The 14616-nt window shown below is 47.7% G+C and overlaps 7 protein-coding genes across 7 annotated transcripts; 2 read left to right on the top strand and 5 right to left on the bottom strand.

Moving 5' to 3' along the window:
• Positions 1 to 324: 324 nt before the first annotated feature.
• Positions 325 to 4546, bottom strand: M430DRAFT_37969 (hypothetical protein). Its single transcript, XM_024867201.1, has 9 exons — positions 4232 to 4546; positions 3453 to 4177; positions 3192 to 3405; positions 2406 to 3140; positions 2149 to 2354; positions 2011 to 2103; positions 1720 to 1958; positions 1548 to 1674; positions 325 to 1494 (listed from the first exon to the last, which is right to left on the bottom strand). The coding sequence occupies exons 1-9, from the start codon at positions 4295 to 4297 to the stop codon at positions 600 to 602; spliced, it is 3300 nt and encodes a 1099-aa protein (XP_024724688.1). The 5' UTR covers positions 4298 to 4546; the 3' UTR covers positions 325 to 599.
• Positions 4547 to 4786: 240 nt separating this feature from the next.
• On the bottom strand, positions 4787 to 6312 carry M430DRAFT_37968 (hypothetical protein). The gene is made up of 2 exons (XM_024867200.1): positions 5627 to 6312; positions 4787 to 5568 (listed from the first exon to the last, which is right to left on the bottom strand). Exons 1-2 carry the CDS (start codon positions 6168 to 6170, stop codon positions 5006 to 5008), a joined length of 1107 nt encoding a protein of 368 aa, XP_024724687.1. The 5' UTR covers positions 6171 to 6312; the 3' UTR covers positions 4787 to 5005.
• Positions 6313 to 6440: 128 nt separating this feature from the next.
• On the top strand, positions 6441 to 7198 carry M430DRAFT_111635 (hypothetical protein). Its single transcript, XM_024861444.1, has 2 exons — positions 6441 to 6654; positions 6708 to 7198. The coding sequence occupies exons 1-2, from the start codon at positions 6570 to 6572 to the stop codon at positions 7058 to 7060; spliced, it is 438 nt and encodes a 145-aa protein (XP_024724686.1). The 5' UTR covers positions 6441 to 6569; the 3' UTR covers positions 7061 to 7198.
• Positions 7199 to 7214: 16 nt separating this feature from the next.
• M430DRAFT_32013 (hypothetical protein) lies at positions 7215 to 8869 on the bottom strand. The gene is made up of 4 exons (XM_024866092.1): positions 8290 to 8869; positions 8050 to 8209; positions 7810 to 7999; positions 7215 to 7761 (listed from the first exon to the last, which is right to left on the bottom strand). The coding sequence occupies exons 1-4, from the start codon at positions 8564 to 8566 to the stop codon at positions 7471 to 7473; spliced, it is 918 nt and encodes a 305-aa protein (XP_024724685.1). The 5' UTR covers positions 8567 to 8869; the 3' UTR covers positions 7215 to 7470.
• Positions 8870 to 9427: 558 nt separating this feature from the next.
• M430DRAFT_32012 (hypothetical protein) lies at positions 9428 to 11785 on the bottom strand. Its single transcript, XM_024866091.1, has 3 exons — positions 11606 to 11785; positions 10725 to 11558; positions 9428 to 10678 (listed from the first exon to the last, which is right to left on the bottom strand). Exons 1-3 carry the CDS (start codon positions 11732 to 11734, stop codon positions 9485 to 9487), a joined length of 2157 nt encoding a protein of 718 aa, XP_024724684.1. The 5' UTR covers positions 11735 to 11785; the 3' UTR covers positions 9428 to 9484.
• Positions 11786 to 12344: 559 nt separating this feature from the next.
• M430DRAFT_111629 (glycosyltransferase family 1 protein) lies at positions 12345 to 13539 on the top strand. The gene is made up of 2 exons (XM_024861443.1): positions 12345 to 12577; positions 12633 to 13539. The coding sequence occupies exons 1-2, from the start codon at positions 12512 to 12514 to the stop codon at positions 13353 to 13355; spliced, it is 789 nt and encodes a 262-aa protein (XP_024724683.1). The 5' UTR covers positions 12345 to 12511; the 3' UTR covers positions 13356 to 13539.
• M430DRAFT_130383 (hypothetical protein) lies at positions 13383 to 14518 on the bottom strand. The gene is made up of 3 exons (XM_024862135.1): positions 14469 to 14518; positions 14015 to 14403; positions 13383 to 13966 (listed from the first exon to the last, which is right to left on the bottom strand). Exons 2-3 carry the CDS (start codon positions 14383 to 14385, stop codon positions 13615 to 13617), a joined length of 723 nt encoding a protein of 240 aa, XP_024724682.1. The 5' UTR covers positions 14386 to 14403; positions 14469 to 14518; the 3' UTR covers positions 13383 to 13614.
• Positions 14519 to 14616: the final 98 nt, after the last annotated feature.

Genomic DNA, 14616 nt, shown 5'->3' with positions numbered 1-14616 from the left:
CGGAAATATTGCGACTTCTCTTGTCAATCGAGTCGACAAGACTATTTATATTAATGTGTAGGAATCATTGAGTATCAGGACGTGATCTAACCCAGTTCCAAGAAGTGGAGGTGAGGTATCACGTGCCCTCTTATCTTAATCCCACCTTCGGTCCTCGGTGTATCTTTCCCCGGTCATTTCGAGCCCCTTTTTCCTCGTCATCCGCATTGGCCCTGGCTGTGACATGAGGTGGAACGTGCAAAAGGGGAAATAATACAGAGTATGATCTCCGAGCTAGTATTGTTGATGTCCTTGAGTTACGGGGTATTGATTGTCATTCATTCTACTTCGTATGAATAACTATAGATGACACAGCTGCAGCAACATTGAGCATGCTGATTGCTTCCCTGACCAAACCTGTACAATTCTAATTATTCCACAACAGAACCCAGGTATGATGAGCCCTCATCCTGCGAAAAGCAACCACCAGGTTGTCTCTTCTGTCGATGGGCCATGCTCTGGTGTAGAGTAACCGCTGCCGCTCATAGACTGCATTCAAAAGGCAGCAGGCATGTCCCCGTCATATCCTCATTCACCCCCTCCATAAGAACAAGCATCATCTATCCTTCAGTTGTATCCATTTCATCTTTCTTGGCAGCTTTCGCTTCCAATCTCTTCTGCTCTCTGAAAGCCGCTATCTGTGCTTTCCTCTCCGTATCCTCCACCACATCCTCGATCTTCAAAGGCGATCGATTAAAGGGATCATGAGGATCACTCAACAAATGACTGCGGATCGTGCTTCGGTCAACAGTCTGCCTGCTCAAAGGCAGGATAACGGGGTCTTTCATCAATGTCGCCATAATAGGATCTAAGAACTCGTCTGGAATTTCACCCATATCTTCTTCATCCTGGTCATCCATTTCCTTCGCTGTCTTGAAACGAGCTTTCAAATTCTCCCAGGCTGCTATCTCTTCTGCCGATTTGAGGTTGTACCGAGTGATAATACGGCTTGCAGCATCGAAATTGGCAGGTTTGTAGGAGCGCCCATCTCGTGCCACTGCTTCAACGAAACTTTGCGAGACCCCAAGATTGAGGTAGATATCAATAAACCCCGATAGAAGAGTTCTAGGGTTGAATTGATACTTTGTAGGATCTGCAACTTTCAAATTCATACTTTTGGGTCCGACGAGGATGTCGAGGGTGTAATCAACCATGGCAGCTACCCGATCAACGATTTCCGGCATCGTAAACGCGGTGCTCAAGGTCTTGGTAAAGAGCTTCATCATCGAAACTGTCTCATTGGTCAATTGCATGTATGATTGTGCTTGACCTTCGGCTGTCGCCAGTTCCTCTTCCTTTGATGTTCGCTGCTCTGGTGTCAACGGCGGCGCTCCCGGTGCTAACTCAGCTTGCAGATCATGAATCTTCGGAAACTTCGTAAGTGCCTCGTCCAGGACATATGTGGAATCGTTGAGGAGGAGATTGACAAATCTCAGGAAGAACTCAATGTTTGTTCTGCAATTCACGTTAATCAGATATCATGATTGGTCATCCGTAAGGTCCCTTACTTGCTCTCCTGAGTTAGACGTTGCTGGTAGACATCATTTGTCCAGATGCACTTGATGATTTGGAAGATTTCATATCGAATATTGAACTTGTCGTAGAACTGTGTGTGCGCGCCAGTTGATTCCACCTCTGATGAAATGTTAGCATAAACCACCCATTTGTGAGTAGACCTACCAATGTAGAATTTCAACAGAGCATGCAGGAGGTAGTCATTGGCAAACTTCGTCCCAATCAAGGAGTCACCAAGAACCCCTTTTGTGCGATGATAGACGGGCCATGTGCCATGGAATAGAAGCGATACTAACTTAGCCTTTAAGTATGGGTTCTTGATGTATTCCGAATTTGTAAGAAACGTAATGCAAAGCACAATGATCTCGTCGCCAACTGCTGAGATCATAACTTCTGGTACAAATCTACTCCCGAGTCAGAACTCACACAATGATATTGGGTATGGATGAGCCTTGCCTCAAGATGAAATTGAAGTTGCTAACAATATCTTCAAGAGCGTATTCTGGAAGGCACTTAAAGGCTTCTGGCTGCTCTGAAGGTAGTGGGAGCCTTGGAGGATTAGTATTAACCTATCTCAAGATATTATCTACTTACTTTACAGTCTTGTCAGGGGTATAATCTGAGCCTGTGGCAATTCTCAAAAGCCAAACAGTAACATATCTCATGAACAATAGAGACTTTGTCTGTAATTGTTTGTCGAGAAGAACACCTTCGATTGCAAACTTGAGCGACATTGACTTTTCCAATAGGTCGTTGTATTTCTTCAATTGGAGCTCAAACCGCATCATGAGCGCAGGATTCTAGATGGGCCGTGTTAATGAACATACGACTCAAAGAGAGAAGACACTTACATTGACGAATTTTGGACGTTCTGCTTCGATTTCGACCACAGATTTTGCTAGATGCTTGATGTCTCTTTCGAGGTTCTTCAGCGTGGCATTCGTTGCTTCGCTACCATAGTGATGAGCTGCCAGAGTCAAGAAAAAGACCTCTGAGATGAAATTCGATGTTCCATCAGCCTTAACTGCGTAAAAGGCATCGGAAGAATTCTGGTCAGCATTCAGCTTCGTCTCATCCTTGATGTCAACTCTTGGATTGCGTCTCAGATACTCGATATCTATTCTCGATATCTTTGAGAATGTTGTGTCCATGAAAGGTTCGCACAGCCCATCAAGTACCACGGTAACATTCATCATGAAACCATCGGATGATACCGCCGATGGGTCGACTTGTAAAGCTCGACGCTTGTGGTTTGCATTCACAATATAGGCAAACCAGTCCAGGGTCTTATTCTTGGCCGTAGGACTGGCACGGACAAAGTGATTAATAATATCGAGCAGGTCTTGTTGGTGAGCCTGCAATGTCAGTCGCAGTGCCTCTTGTGATGTTACAACATGTCGCTTGTCCATAGTCTTCGGCGCCGCAAAATATTCTTTGGTAACTTCCGGTTGCAGTGGAGAGATTCTGAAAAAGGGCCCAAGAAGGGTGTGTTTCTCGATCCCAGGAGCCGATACTGCCATCTGGAATAAGGGGTCCTCAGCAATGGCCGTCACAATTGGCGGAAATTGAGACAGCAGTTTTAATGCCTATAGATGGTTAATTTTGCTTTAAAAAGCTAGTGGAAAAGCTTGGCATACATGAACGTAAGGCTTGTAATTGTCATTCATGGTCATATTAGACAGCTGTAAACTTAAGCCAGCAACAGCTTTTGTTAGCATGTGCCTGACAGTATCGTCATCTTCAAACCGCGATACTGCTTCTTGTAAAAAGTCGGGACAGATGCCTTTGTCCTCGCCAGTCTCAAAAAGTAAGTAGGGGGTCAGAGAATCCGTTGCGGGGTTTGGTTCGCGGCTGAGAAAGGTCAGCCATCAGCTCTCAAGCTCCAACGAACTACTGACCCAAATAACTCCGGGACTTCGACTGCGAATATGCAGTTGCTCATACAAAGTCGCTTTGCTTCTTTCAGAACCGCATCTTTACCATCTGCATGGCCTCTTAATCCCTTCAAGGCCTTCATTATCCTCTTCCAGCAAGGTAGAAGATAGTCTAATATTGATTTGTTGTGTGGGATAGAAGAGCATGCCTCAAGAATCGCCGAGTCTAGCCTGTCCTTCGAAAGCCTAATCGGCGCTTTTTCGTCCTCTAACTCCTGCCTCAGATTTGGGAGATATATGAGTTTATGATGGGAAGCATCCACCCGTTGGTCTGGATCTAACGTAATCCGAAATATCTGACCCAGTATCCTATTCTCATATGTGTCAATATCCTCATCCACGGATTGTTTCGGCGCCTTCGGGGCGGGTGCTCTTGTAGTAGTCTGCACATCTGGTTCAGCTCGTGGTCGTTTCAATGATCCTGCTTCAGATGTAGATCTTACGGGAGGAGTGCTGGTGACGTCCGATGGCTGAGAGCCCACTTTGGTCAAAGAATTCTCGGATGTAGCAGGGGTTTGGTTGACTTGATGGATGGTAATCTTCGGTTTCGAGGTAGGCTCGACGGTCTGAGGGGCGGCAGGTGTCGAAAGGCCAGAGGATGCTGAGGGCGTTCCGTTCTCTCCTCCCGAAGTCTGATCGCTCTTTGGAGTCGCGGGTCCCGCCAGCTTTTCCATGCGTCGTCTTCGAATCTAATTCTCGAATCAGCCACTGCGCCGTGCATGCCAATAGGACCTCGACCTAACCTGATCCATCTTCTCCTTGTCTGGAGCCTCGGGCGCATTCGAGGGAGGCTGGGGATCGTTATCCATGATGGCGATGTAAGATACTAGGAGGTTATGGGAACACAGCCCGTTGCGAAGAGTATAAATGGTAGCCTTGTGGTCGCGAGAGTCTGTGACGTTCGACTGCTTCTTTATCGGCTTTAGCGATTGGGCCTGTACAACCGCAGCTTGCTAATCGAAGCAGCAGGGGTAGAGCTCTGGCTCGAGATCTCGAAGCTTCTTTTCGACGAGAGTAGAGAACACCAAGATCAGAGGCCAGCAACTTCTCTGAGAGAGAAGACGGATGAATAGATATGATTTAGAATTGACACAAAAGAGAGTGGGCGATGGCTTTGCGTCGCTTACATAACCGAGGCTTAAAGGGGAGCTTAGAGAGAAGGCCCAACTCTCACAGAGGCTCGCGGTTAGAAAAAGAAAAGAAAAGAGGGATCTTGTACCTGGCCGGGAATAGACCGACCACACGAAGGCCTTGTTTGGTTTCAAAAGAGACTGTAGTCTTCACATATGCTCAGAATCCACAGCATGGACAAACGCCTTTTCTGTTACTGCTGGCTGTACTAACCACCCACTACTGCACTATAGAGTCTTCGTATATGCCTGAAATACACAGCCAGCGTGGGATAAACGTCTTCTGTGATACGGTTGTAACACTACTGCATGAACCCAAACCATCCGCCCAAGAATGCTTCTGCCCCGAACGCCATGCTTCTCAATAACTTGAAAGTATCACAAAGGTTAGTACGTTCTCGCCATCCCCATTTCATCCAATTTCTTGCAATTACGCATCTCCATATTCCTTGCCCGATCCATCTTTGACGTGTCTTGTATAAACCAGCCTTGAGCTTCATTGAGCAACCGTTGCCTTGCATCAAGCTCTTGCTCGCATCCTGCCTTCAGTTGCTGTACATAGGTCACTTCCGCTTTCTTGTCAAGCTGGGAGAACTTGTGCGGGGTGTACTGGTCCACATCAACCGGATTAATGTAGTAATCAACCTTTAATCGGTTTGTAAGGCGGTGCAGCGTGTGCGGTGGTACGGGGCCATCGAATCGCATTGAAGGTCCGGCCGCTGCTGCTGATCCAGAGCCGGAGAAGAGGGAAGATAGAAGGGGTAATACAAAAAGTATTAGAAGAGGTAATAGCCCCATGATTGTCGACCGTAGGGAAGTCTGAGATTCTTCGGCTGCGTTTGGATCCCTTGGTCTTCTTCGGGGTCTTGCTCCTCCAAATTGATGGACTCTGATCCCAGGTCCACCGCCCAAATTGAACACAAACTGAGGTCCTGTATCAAATACTCCGCCTTCAGCGATGCGTGTCAGCATTCCTCCATCAGTCGGATGGATGTGGCTCGAACTTACCACCAAAGGGCCCGAAACCACCCATTCCCCCACCAAAGAATCTATTAAACATTTCCTCTGGGCTAATCTCTTCCTCCCACATCGAGGAGGGTCCACCCCCGCCGCTAGCAGTCCTGGAACTCTGCGGACGTCCCGCGAACCCGGAGAAAGGATTCTGCTGCGGCGCTCCCCCTCCAAACCTACTATCCGGATCACCACCAAATTTATCATACTTCGCCTTCTTGTCCTTATCGCTCAGAACACCAAACGCCCTGCTCACCATCTTGAAGGCCTCATCTGCATGTTCGTGGCCGTTCTTATCCGGATGCGTTAACAGACTCAGCTTCCTATATGCCTTCTTGATCTCAGCCTCCGTGACCGTAGCCTTCACCTCCTCCAGCCCCAAAATATCGTAGAACGCCGTCGGCGAACATCTTCGCACTCGTAGGACAGCGGCCTTCTGTTCTAGAGTGTATTTGCGCTCCTGATTTCCTTGATTGTGATCCCGCGATTTTGCGGCCCCGTTGCCAGACGTATCGGCGCCGGAGGTGGTGGCTGCGGGCATTGCGCCGCTGGATGTGTATTATAGCGTGGCAGGCTGGCGAAGGAATGCAGTTGTTTTGAACGAGGGACGCAGATAGAAGATCAATGGGGGCTGTTGGGATAGATGGCTTTGGCTTTGTTATGGCCACGACGCGGGAAGTACCTCCATACTTGGTTTCTCGTGTCGCTAAAACAATTGGCATCGCTATCTACTCCCTACTCCGTAGGTACCCACATAGGCACATCGGGTTGACGTGAGCACGTGATGCAACCGTCAACTGCATCATCGACGACCATTTACAGTCCTAAGGCTTGAACAAATCCGATCTGAGCCGAGAAGCTCGAATCCAGAGGATTTGGACTATCGAGATCCTCGAAACATAATCGGAAATTGGAATTTAGAACGGATAGAGACCAAGCAATGCCGGACGGGAAGAAATCAAACGAAGAAGAGGCAGTTCAAGATGCCAAAAAGACTGTTATCTCGTACGCCCAAGGCTGGGGCAGTAAGTCATTCCCATCTCTCCTTATTGTCTTCAAAACTGAAACCATCCTGTAGGATCGCCCTTGCCTCCGACCGCCCTTGCAACTCTTATAACCGCTCTACACGCGCGACCCTGGCGAACACTACCAATGCTCTTCCCGCCGGTCCTCCTCTTTAGCTCCTACCTCAATCTCTCCTCTTACGAGGTCGATTCTGCAGGCTTGACTGCGGCCTGGTCTGGATTATATATGCTATTGGCAGGAAGGAGAAAAGCCGCCGGTGGCAGGCTTGGGACGAGGTTAGGCTCGAAGTTTGGTGCGAGGGGTTTGACGAGGGGCAGTGCAATGATACTGTCGGCGGTGAACGTTCTTGGATGCGGCACTACTTATGCCCTTGGGAGGCTGAATGGTGAGGAGAGAGCTTTGTAAAAGTATGGGGGCTTTGTTAATATTTGGAGTGCGAGAAGTGGAGGGCGAGGAGACTTGTCAAAAAGCAGCCACGGATATCAATTGGGGGGGCGTTCTGAAGAAAAAAAAATACTTGTCAACTGGATGTACGATTAACGCGGAATGGGAGGCTTTAATATCGTTGTACAACATATAGAGGCAAAAATATAGGTCCACAGAGAGTAATGTGGACAAAGACTACCTGTACAATATAAACCACACGATTATCTTGTCTGTCTCTAAGAGACGCATTTGCTTGCCAATGCAACATGCAGGTTCCGTAAACTCCCTATCCGTGTCTGGCCTTTGCGCTCTGCATTACCGATCACGTTCTACCCAACTCCAAAACACCAGAGCTTTGGCTCATGCCGATGACCTATTAAAAAACCCTGTTATAGTACCCTCTCTCCCCAAAGTAATCCCGTGGCAATCCAAACTGCGACAGCTGCAGCACTAGCCACGAGCAGCTTCTGCATCCTGGAACTGGTAAGGACAGAGCTGCGTCTTGTTCTTATCTTCCTGCTGAAGAAATCTACCAGCTTTGAAACCTTATATTCGGTGATATACTTGATGTCGCATTCACGAATTTTGGGCTCTGCGAAGCCTTGGTACTCTTGCACGATTTGATCAACATTCCAGCCAGCAATATGGCGTATGACAGCTGCTGCACAACCAGTGCGATGCTATAGACAATCAGCGATGATCATGCAGACTATTACTGTGCTTCGTACCTTGCCATGATTGCAATGAATAAGTAATGGATGGTTTTCCTTGTTGAGGACAACATCCATGATAGAGTTCATGACTGCATCTGGGATCTGGACTTTCTTTGTTCCTTGCATTTCAATGACACAATGACGTATTCCATTGGCTTTCATGAAAGCTTTGAAGTCGGCGGGGAAGTCCTTATCAACGAGGGAGCTGCGCAAGATCAGCATGCTACTTGGAAATACCGAGGAGGAGCAATTTACACTATGGTCTTCAAGCCAAGAGTCCCGAGGTACTGGAAGTCTTCCGTCATGGGGAAGCTGCTGCGATAAATCATATCAGGGAGAACGATGCCAAAGTTGACGGGCCGGCCATCAACCTTTGACTTGTTTGATGCCTTTGCTGCTTGGATGCTTTTCGTGACTGTAGCATCCGTTAGTCCTTGAATTCAAATCTAAATAGAGTACTTGGGCGCGTTCCCAAGAAGTGTGGGGAAAGCATACCCTGTTTGCCCATGTCTTCCGCAGTTGTGGGAAACATCCCGGATAGATCGATCCCGAGATCTACTATTGGGACCAGTCGAGCATCAACATTGCCTGAAGGAGGCCCTGTCTCCCTGGCAGGCCTTTCCTTCTCCTTCTCCTTCTCCTTCTCATCACTACTCGAGCCATATCGCGACTCGTACGCTATCCCAGCTGTTCCAACTTCAGCACTGTCCTGATCCTTCACGAAAAGCCTTGTCGATCTCCTAGAAACAGTCGTCTGCGTAGCCTCCGCCATATTCGTCTCTGTTCCCTCTCCGGACAGAAAGTCTATTGTAGTGACTGATCCGACGCAGGCCATCCTCTGTTGCGACTAGTAAAATCCTTTACCAAGGATGGATACTCGGTCGAACCTCAATGGAGGCCGCGACAAAAGCGTTGATTCATGTTATTGAGTTTCGAAGGCATGGTGGAATGTCTTCTCTTCTCGACGGGATGTTGAGATGCCCTCGCAGGCGGGTTGGGTTCACTGCGGATGTTGGAGGAAGGAATCTGGGAGGGAATCGGAGTTTGTGCGAGTAGCTTGATCTTACATAAAGGTAAGGTAGGCAGAGGTTCAGTCCCACGGATCTGATTTCGGTCTGTCGTGGAAGCGGACTCTCGGTTCCCTGTCTCAGGCCTCCTTTTAGCCTTAGCCTCGCCATAGCTCCTAGTGATTTCTACCTATGTCATCATGGCACGGTAGGTAAGGTATTCAAATCATCAGGAAGGATAATTATATGTTTGCATACTGGAAAACGCACGAGACAATGAGCGTGGTTTTGAAGAATTAGAGTTTATTCGTCTAATAATGAACAAAGAATACTCTCTCAGTACAGGAGGTGTGTCGTGAGTACGGTAGGTAGGATCAAGAAAAGACCCTACGTGCATGAACCCATGCATTCCAATGCCAAAACGGCAATTCCGGCCACAAGTACTATATGTACTCTATACAGTATAAATTGTCCGTAGGCCCGTTCGAGAACAATAGGTTAATCCCATTGGTGCCATCCATTATACTCCTAGTACTAGTATTCAAATCCACCATCGCCTTTGTCCAGGCGCTCATAAGTAATAAGTAATACCAACTCCCTCATGTACTCCAAATCCAATGATCACAAATCCCATCCAACATGGGGAGTACGACACGGAGTATGCACGCATCGTGAACCGAGCATCATCCGAATGACGCACGCCATATCTCATAAACCATCATTCCACCGATTAAAATCGTACCAAGTGAAGCGTAGTTTGCACAGTCGCCATGTCCTACCAGTATCTCCTGAATGCCATAAATAGCGGCAACAAGCTCGATACCGCCCAGGATTGTACCAACAGTTTGCACCAAGTTGTGCTGTTTTTCTGCAATTGCTTTCATGTTATCCAATATTGTCCGAACACCAAGACACGCGCATGCACACATGACTGCCAAAGTGACATTTCTAGTCTGCCCTGTCGGATGATGTAAGGCTTGATTCCAGAATACAAGCCCAAGCAAAAGAATCAGAGCTTGACAGGAATGCCGGACTCTGTGACCTTTTGCTGTATTCTTTGAGGTCTCTGTTTCTGAACTCAAGGAAAACGAAGTCAAAAGCTCCGCCAAGTTTTCGCCAGCTTCACTTGGAGGTGACGGAGGGAAGAACTTCTGTTGCGCAAATTCAATCTCATGCGTCGATCTTCCGCCTCCCAAGATGGGTTGAGGCTCAACCGGGGACCCCGATGCCTGGGCCCGGCGGGTGACGTTGTTGAAAAAGTTCTCCTTTACTTCTTGAGATGAAACACGAAATCTTGGTTGATTTGGAGGATTCCGAAGGCGTTGAGCCGGGGTTGTGGGAGCAGGAGGAACCTTGTACCAAAAAGGAGCCGGCTGGGATGCGATGGGAGACTGGTTGAAAAGTTCTGCGTCGTGCTGAATGGATTGAGTAGAGTTGAAAGCACGATACCCGGATTGGTTTTGAGCTGGAGACCAGTCCATCATATCTTGGTCCTCATCGCCATGATTCTGATTTGATCTTGTTGGACTATTCTCTGATGACAGATTGTTGACCCCCATCGAGGAGTTAAATATTCTTTGCCGGACAGGTGTCATGTTTCTAATATCTGATGATCGAGTAGAAGGTGCCCGTCCACCGTGTCTACTATTCGCGCCGTCTTGTTGCTGGTGTTCATACGATGGAAAGGATGGCGGTGTCATTGGTCGTATTCCTTGGGATGGCGTTGCAAGTATCTGATCCAGAGCATCTGCCATACTATTTCCAGTTCCCTTCGGACTTGGGCTTGTGCTCGGCCCAACGTTCGGAAGCCTCACGGGGGTAGAGTTCCAGAGAGGGGTCATGTCAACCTTGAGAGTACAGTTGGCTGCAATTGATAGCTTCAAATTGTCAGTATCCCCATATCAAATATCGCGATCTACTTACATAGGTGATAAATACGAACCCGAATGCATGAGCTCCTATAGTCGCCGGGGCGAAGGGGTCTGCTAGAACGCCCGTTCCAATAATGTAGTAGATCAGGCATCGAACCACAAGTAATATCATTTGATGTTTGTACCATTCGCCAAAACCGTTGATATGATTGATGAAGCCATTATTCAAATATTTGAACTTCGGATTCCACCATGCTGAAGCTAGGCTGCACCGCAGACTCCAGGATGACAAGGAGGAGGAACGCTCTGAAAGCCAGGAGAGTATCTCCAATATGGCAGACGGAATATATTTGTCGTTTATGACCGGATAGCTGTATTGTGCCGCGGTAATCAGCGCAGTGATATGCCAGAGCAATTGTGTAGCAAGCCCAAAATACCACAGGTATTTTCCAGTAAATTCGAATACTCCAGAGATTGTTATTTGAGGCGTCCTACTGGCAGCTCGTCTTGCACGAGATTTCTCCAGCAACCTTCTGAGATAATCTGTCTTTGCAGTTTTGCCAGCTTCTCTCATACGTTCGAGCACCTTTGGTTCGCAATCTTCGCAGACCTGGGGATATTGCTTCTCGAGATTTCTCTTGTACTTGTAGTACTTTCTCTCGAGTTGTTTGTATTCTGGATGTGTTGGATCTAACTCAATATGGTATTGAGCAAGGCATGCGGTATAGAGATGTTGGTTTTTGATGCATGTTGAACAGAAGACGGTAGAAGCGGAGGATTGTGGCGATTGTGGGGAGTAAGGGGGTTCGGGTTGAGGAGCTGCATATTTGAGGTCTGGCGGAGCTGCATAATTGGTAGCAACTGGTGGATCTGTTATATCTCCGTTCTATCCAAGTATTAGCTTTGCAAACATTGGGCTGAGGTTGGACGTACCTCGTCCAGGAAATTGTCCGCTTCGCAATGTCCGCATTGCCATTGTCTGATAAGGCCATCGTACTTGATGCCGGACTTCTTATTGCAATAGAAGCATCTGAGCGTCTTCTGGCCGAATGAAGGAGCCATGTGTCCATGATTTTGGGTATTGTTGAAGAGGAACTGGGTTGGTGGTGCTGCTACCGGGACGACTGTCGCGACAATTCTGCCACCTCGAGCTTTAGTTTTCTGCACCGCCATGTTGACCCCTGTCGATGGCGGTGAGGTCCCGTGAGAGGCTAGAGGCTTCTTGAATCTTTGAGTGAGACCAAGGGTTCAACCAAGCATGTGCGGAGGAAACAAGTTCTGCAGAATTTTGAAGAGGAAGTGAGAGGTGGGAATGGAGCACGTATTCTTCAGTACTGATGTTTTTGTTAGGTAGTGAATAGACTTCAGCTATTTTGCTCCTTGAAGTCGGTTCTTGAAAGGAGCAGGATGTAAACAACCCCCCCTCCCCCGGCCCCCCAAATAATCGTATTGTTTATTTACCAGGATCCGAAGTAAAACAAGCATATCATCAAACTTCACTCAAAGGAAAAGCAAACAAACGAGAGTACAGACTTCACCTTCAAGTAGAAGCCTTCGCTGCGGTTATGGCGAGAGAGGTCTAGCAAGTACTGTATGCTCAGCGAAAATATATTCGTAGCGAGATACCTAAAACCTCCCTCTCGAACAACATCTTTCAAACCTCGTCCTACCAAACATTTGCACCAAAAATAGATGAGACATATCACTTCCAAGTCTACCTCACGTTACTGCAACGCACCATTATGATACAAGGTATTTTGGAGTTCTAGTACTTATGTATCAAGATCATTCTCGGCTCTTTACGACATAAGGAGTCTCCGTCAGCCTCGTGTCCTCAAAATGGCCGATATCTCAGCCTTACGCCTTCTGGTTGCTGCAGTCCTTGTGGTGGTCACTGCATCATTTGTAAGATGATCATACAATACAACCTTACTAAAGTCATTCCTAACAATATCGTTAGCTTCGAGTTCTTTATGTTCTTCCCTCGACATCGCGACCTCGTCTAGATCCCCGGATCAAATATCCCAAGACAGGTCCTTCACATATGGTGATAGTTCTCGGTTCTGGCGGTCACACTGCGGAAATGATGTCCCTTCTTCGAGACATAAATCCCGCGAGATGGGCCCATCGTACCTACATTGTATCTACTGGAGATAGTTTCTCTGCCGGCAAAGCCTATGACATCGAAGCAACACTGCAGACGGAATACGTTGACGACGCCCATCCAGCTCCAGAAGGGGTAACTCATCCAGTGACTGGAATATGGCAAGTGATGACCGTTCCACGAGCAAGGAAAATCCATCAGCCTTTGTACACCACACCTCTGTCGTCCTTAAGCTGCTTAATTGGATGCTTAACAGCTTTGTATGAGGCTGCCAGGACATCAACAATAACTCCTTTCGAGTATCCGGATCTCATCATCACAAATGGACCAGCTACAGCCGTAATGGTGATTCTAGCAAGCGTTATCTTGAAGTTCTTTGGGTTGGCTCCCCTATGGAAGATGAAGATCATTTATGTAGAGAGTTGGGCGAGAGTCAAGACTCTGAGTTTGAGTGGGAAAGTACTTCTCTGGATGGGGGTTTGCGATAAGTTTCTTGTGCAGTGGGAGACGCTGGCAAAAGAGATAAACAGGAATGGGGTCAGGAAGGTGGACTGGCAAGGATTCCTGGTTCAGATATGAGATTGATTCTATCTGATTTTCCGATGAAGAAGGCCCTTTGAGCTATGCAGCCACGGATTCTGTCTGCGTAACAAGGTGATTTGGTTTGAGAATATGTTCTAAAATGCTCCAAGCTTCTCCCTACAGAGTAGGACAGGGGTAGATTTTGGACTCTTCCAAGGGAACACTAATTTACATAGTACACAGAATTTCTACATGATTCGCGCCCAAGTTTCCTTCGCCTTGCCTACCAATACATTCATACCACAGCCAGACTTCTTCAAACCAAAGTAGACTGCTCGGTGGTTTCCGTAGCCAACTCCAGACCGCCTTCCTCCTCATTCGGAGTCCCAATGGTGGTGTATGCGGAATCTCTTTGCCGTTCAATGGCTTCAGTCTCCTTTATAGCCCACTCTTTCCATTGTTCATAGGTCTTGTCTTCCAATTCCATCCCGACTTCTAATGCGCTCTTTCCGAACTGTGCCCCAACCCACAGAGCTTCTTCCTTGGCAACTCGTCGTTCCACTTCCTCTTCGTGACGAAGAGCATAGAACTCCTTTCGTACCAAATCATAGGCTTGGTTTTTGCTCAATCCGGCGTTATTCATGAGCCACAGCTGCCTCTGAACCACACTGAGATGGTGTCAGTATTAGGTCCCTCTTATGGAGTAGAAGTCCTACCTCTCGCCGTTCAAAGGTCTCCCGGTCTGCTGCAACCTGCTCCAATCACACCTCTGCCCATCCCTCCCATCATTCTCTAAGACAATTCTTGGTCTGGCCAACTCCCATGGGTGATCACCATAGAATTCCCTCCTTAATCGATCTTCTTCGTACTCGATAGGCTGAGGTTTGAACATTTTGCTTGGTTTCCGTACACGCGACTTCGGCTTTCGCTCCTGGTGTTGGGTAGGCAGTGTGCGTGTCAGGATCTCGGAGGGAGGGATTGCTCCTATTGTTGAATACCAGGGCGGAGGTTGACTTATGCTGTGGGATTCCAGGAGCATAGAGGCCGTTTGATATACCCGCGAGGGCTTGAGGTTTACTCCCCTCATCTTTGCGGCGGCGATTACCTGGTATTGAATGGTTAGATAGGCACAGTCTTTATAATTGGAATACTTCATAGACTGGGACTCACAGATCTGGTTGCAAGTCCTCGCAGTGATACAGCGAGATATTGCTCTGTCGAATTCGCATCAACTTTTCGGAGTGAGAGCGCGTTGTTCGGCAAGTTCCGGCCGCACTCTAGCTCCGAAATTATATTGGCTCCGAATCTTGGAGATTTC

Source organism: Amorphotheca resinae (assembly GCF_003019875.1).
Source record: "Amorphotheca resinae ATCC 22711 unplaced genomic scaffold M430scaffold_1, whole genome shotgun sequence".
NCBI classification, from domain to species: domain Eukaryota; kingdom Fungi; phylum Ascomycota; class Leotiomycetes; order Helotiales; family Amorphothecaceae; genus Amorphotheca; species Amorphotheca resinae.
Note: the sequence above shows the minus strand (reverse complement) of the source record. Positions and strands in the feature narration are given on the sequence as shown.

What these genes read in the sequence shown, in the direction of transcription:
- M430DRAFT_37969 (XM_024867201.1), bottom strand. Translation starts at nt 4,297, where the DNA reads ATGGATAACGATCCCCAGCCTCCCTCGAATGCGCCCGAGGCTCCAGAC. An exon ending in TCTGTTGAAATTCTACATTG is followed by an intron (nt 1,675 to 1,719) that starts GTAGGTCTACTC and finishes ACATTTCATCAG; the next exon opens with AGGTGGAATCAACTGGCGCG. An exon ending in CGTCTAACTCAGGAGAGCAA is followed by an intron (nt 1,495 to 1,547) that starts GTAAGGGACCTT and finishes CGTGAATTGCAG; the next exon opens with AACAAACATTGAGTTCTTCC.
- M430DRAFT_37968 (XM_024867200.1), bottom strand. Translation starts at nt 6,170, where the DNA reads ATGCCCGCAGCCACCACCTCCGGCGCCGATACGTCTGGCAACGGGGCC. An exon ending in TGGTTTCGGGCCCTTTGGTG is followed by an intron (nt 5,569 to 5,626) that starts GTAAGTTCGAGC and finishes GCATCGCTGAAG; the next exon opens with GCGGAGTATTTGATACAGGA.
- M430DRAFT_111635 (XM_024861444.1), top strand. Translation starts at nt 6,570, where the DNA reads ATGCCGGACGGGAAGAAATCAAACGAAGAAGAGGCAGTTCAAGATGCC. An exon ending in GTACGCCCAAGGCTGGGGCA is followed by an intron (nt 6,655 to 6,707) that starts GTAAGTCATTCC and finishes ACCATCCTGTAG; the next exon opens with GATCGCCCTTGCCTCCGACC.
- M430DRAFT_32013 (XM_024866092.1), bottom strand. Translation starts at nt 8,566, where the DNA reads ATGGCGGAGGCTACGCAGACGACTGTTTCTAGGAGATCGACAAGGCTT. An exon ending in GGAAGACATGGGCAAACAGG is followed by an intron (nt 8,210 to 8,289) that starts GTATGCTTTCCC and finishes CGGATGCTACAG; the next exon opens with TCACGAAAAGCATCCAAGCA. An exon ending in CTTGGCTTGAAGACCATAGT is followed by an intron (nt 8,000 to 8,049) that starts GTAAATTGCTCC and finishes GATCTTGCGCAG; the next exon opens with CTCCCTCGTTGATAAGGACT.
- M430DRAFT_32012 (XM_024866091.1), bottom strand. Translation starts at nt 11,734, where the DNA reads ATGGCTCCTTCATTCGGCCAGAAGACGCTCAGATGCTTCTATTGCAAT. An exon ending in CGGACAATTTCCTGGACGAG is followed by an intron (nt 11,559 to 11,605) that starts GTACGTCCAACC and finishes ATACTTGGATAG; the next exon opens with AACGGAGATATAACAGATCC. An exon ending in GGTTCGTATTTATCACCTAT is followed by an intron (nt 10,679 to 10,724) that starts GTAAGTAGATCG and finishes GACAATTTGAAG; the next exon opens with CTATCAATTGCAGCCAACTG.
- M430DRAFT_111629 (XM_024861443.1), top strand. Translation starts at nt 12,512, where the DNA reads ATGGCCGATATCTCAGCCTTACGCCTTCTGGTTGCTGCAGTCCTTGTG. An exon ending in TGGTGGTCACTGCATCATTT is followed by an intron (nt 12,578 to 12,632) that starts GTAAGATGATCA and finishes CAATATCGTTAG; the next exon opens with CTTCGAGTTCTTTATGTTCT.
- M430DRAFT_130383 (XM_024862135.1), bottom strand. Translation starts at nt 14,385, where the DNA reads ATGAGGGGAGTAAACCTCAAGCCCTCGCGGGTATATCAAACGGCCTCT. An exon ending in AGACCTTTGAACGGCGAGAG is followed by an intron (nt 13,967 to 14,014) that starts GTAGGACTTCTA and finishes ACACCATCTCAG; the next exon opens with TGTGGTTCAGAGGCAGCTGT.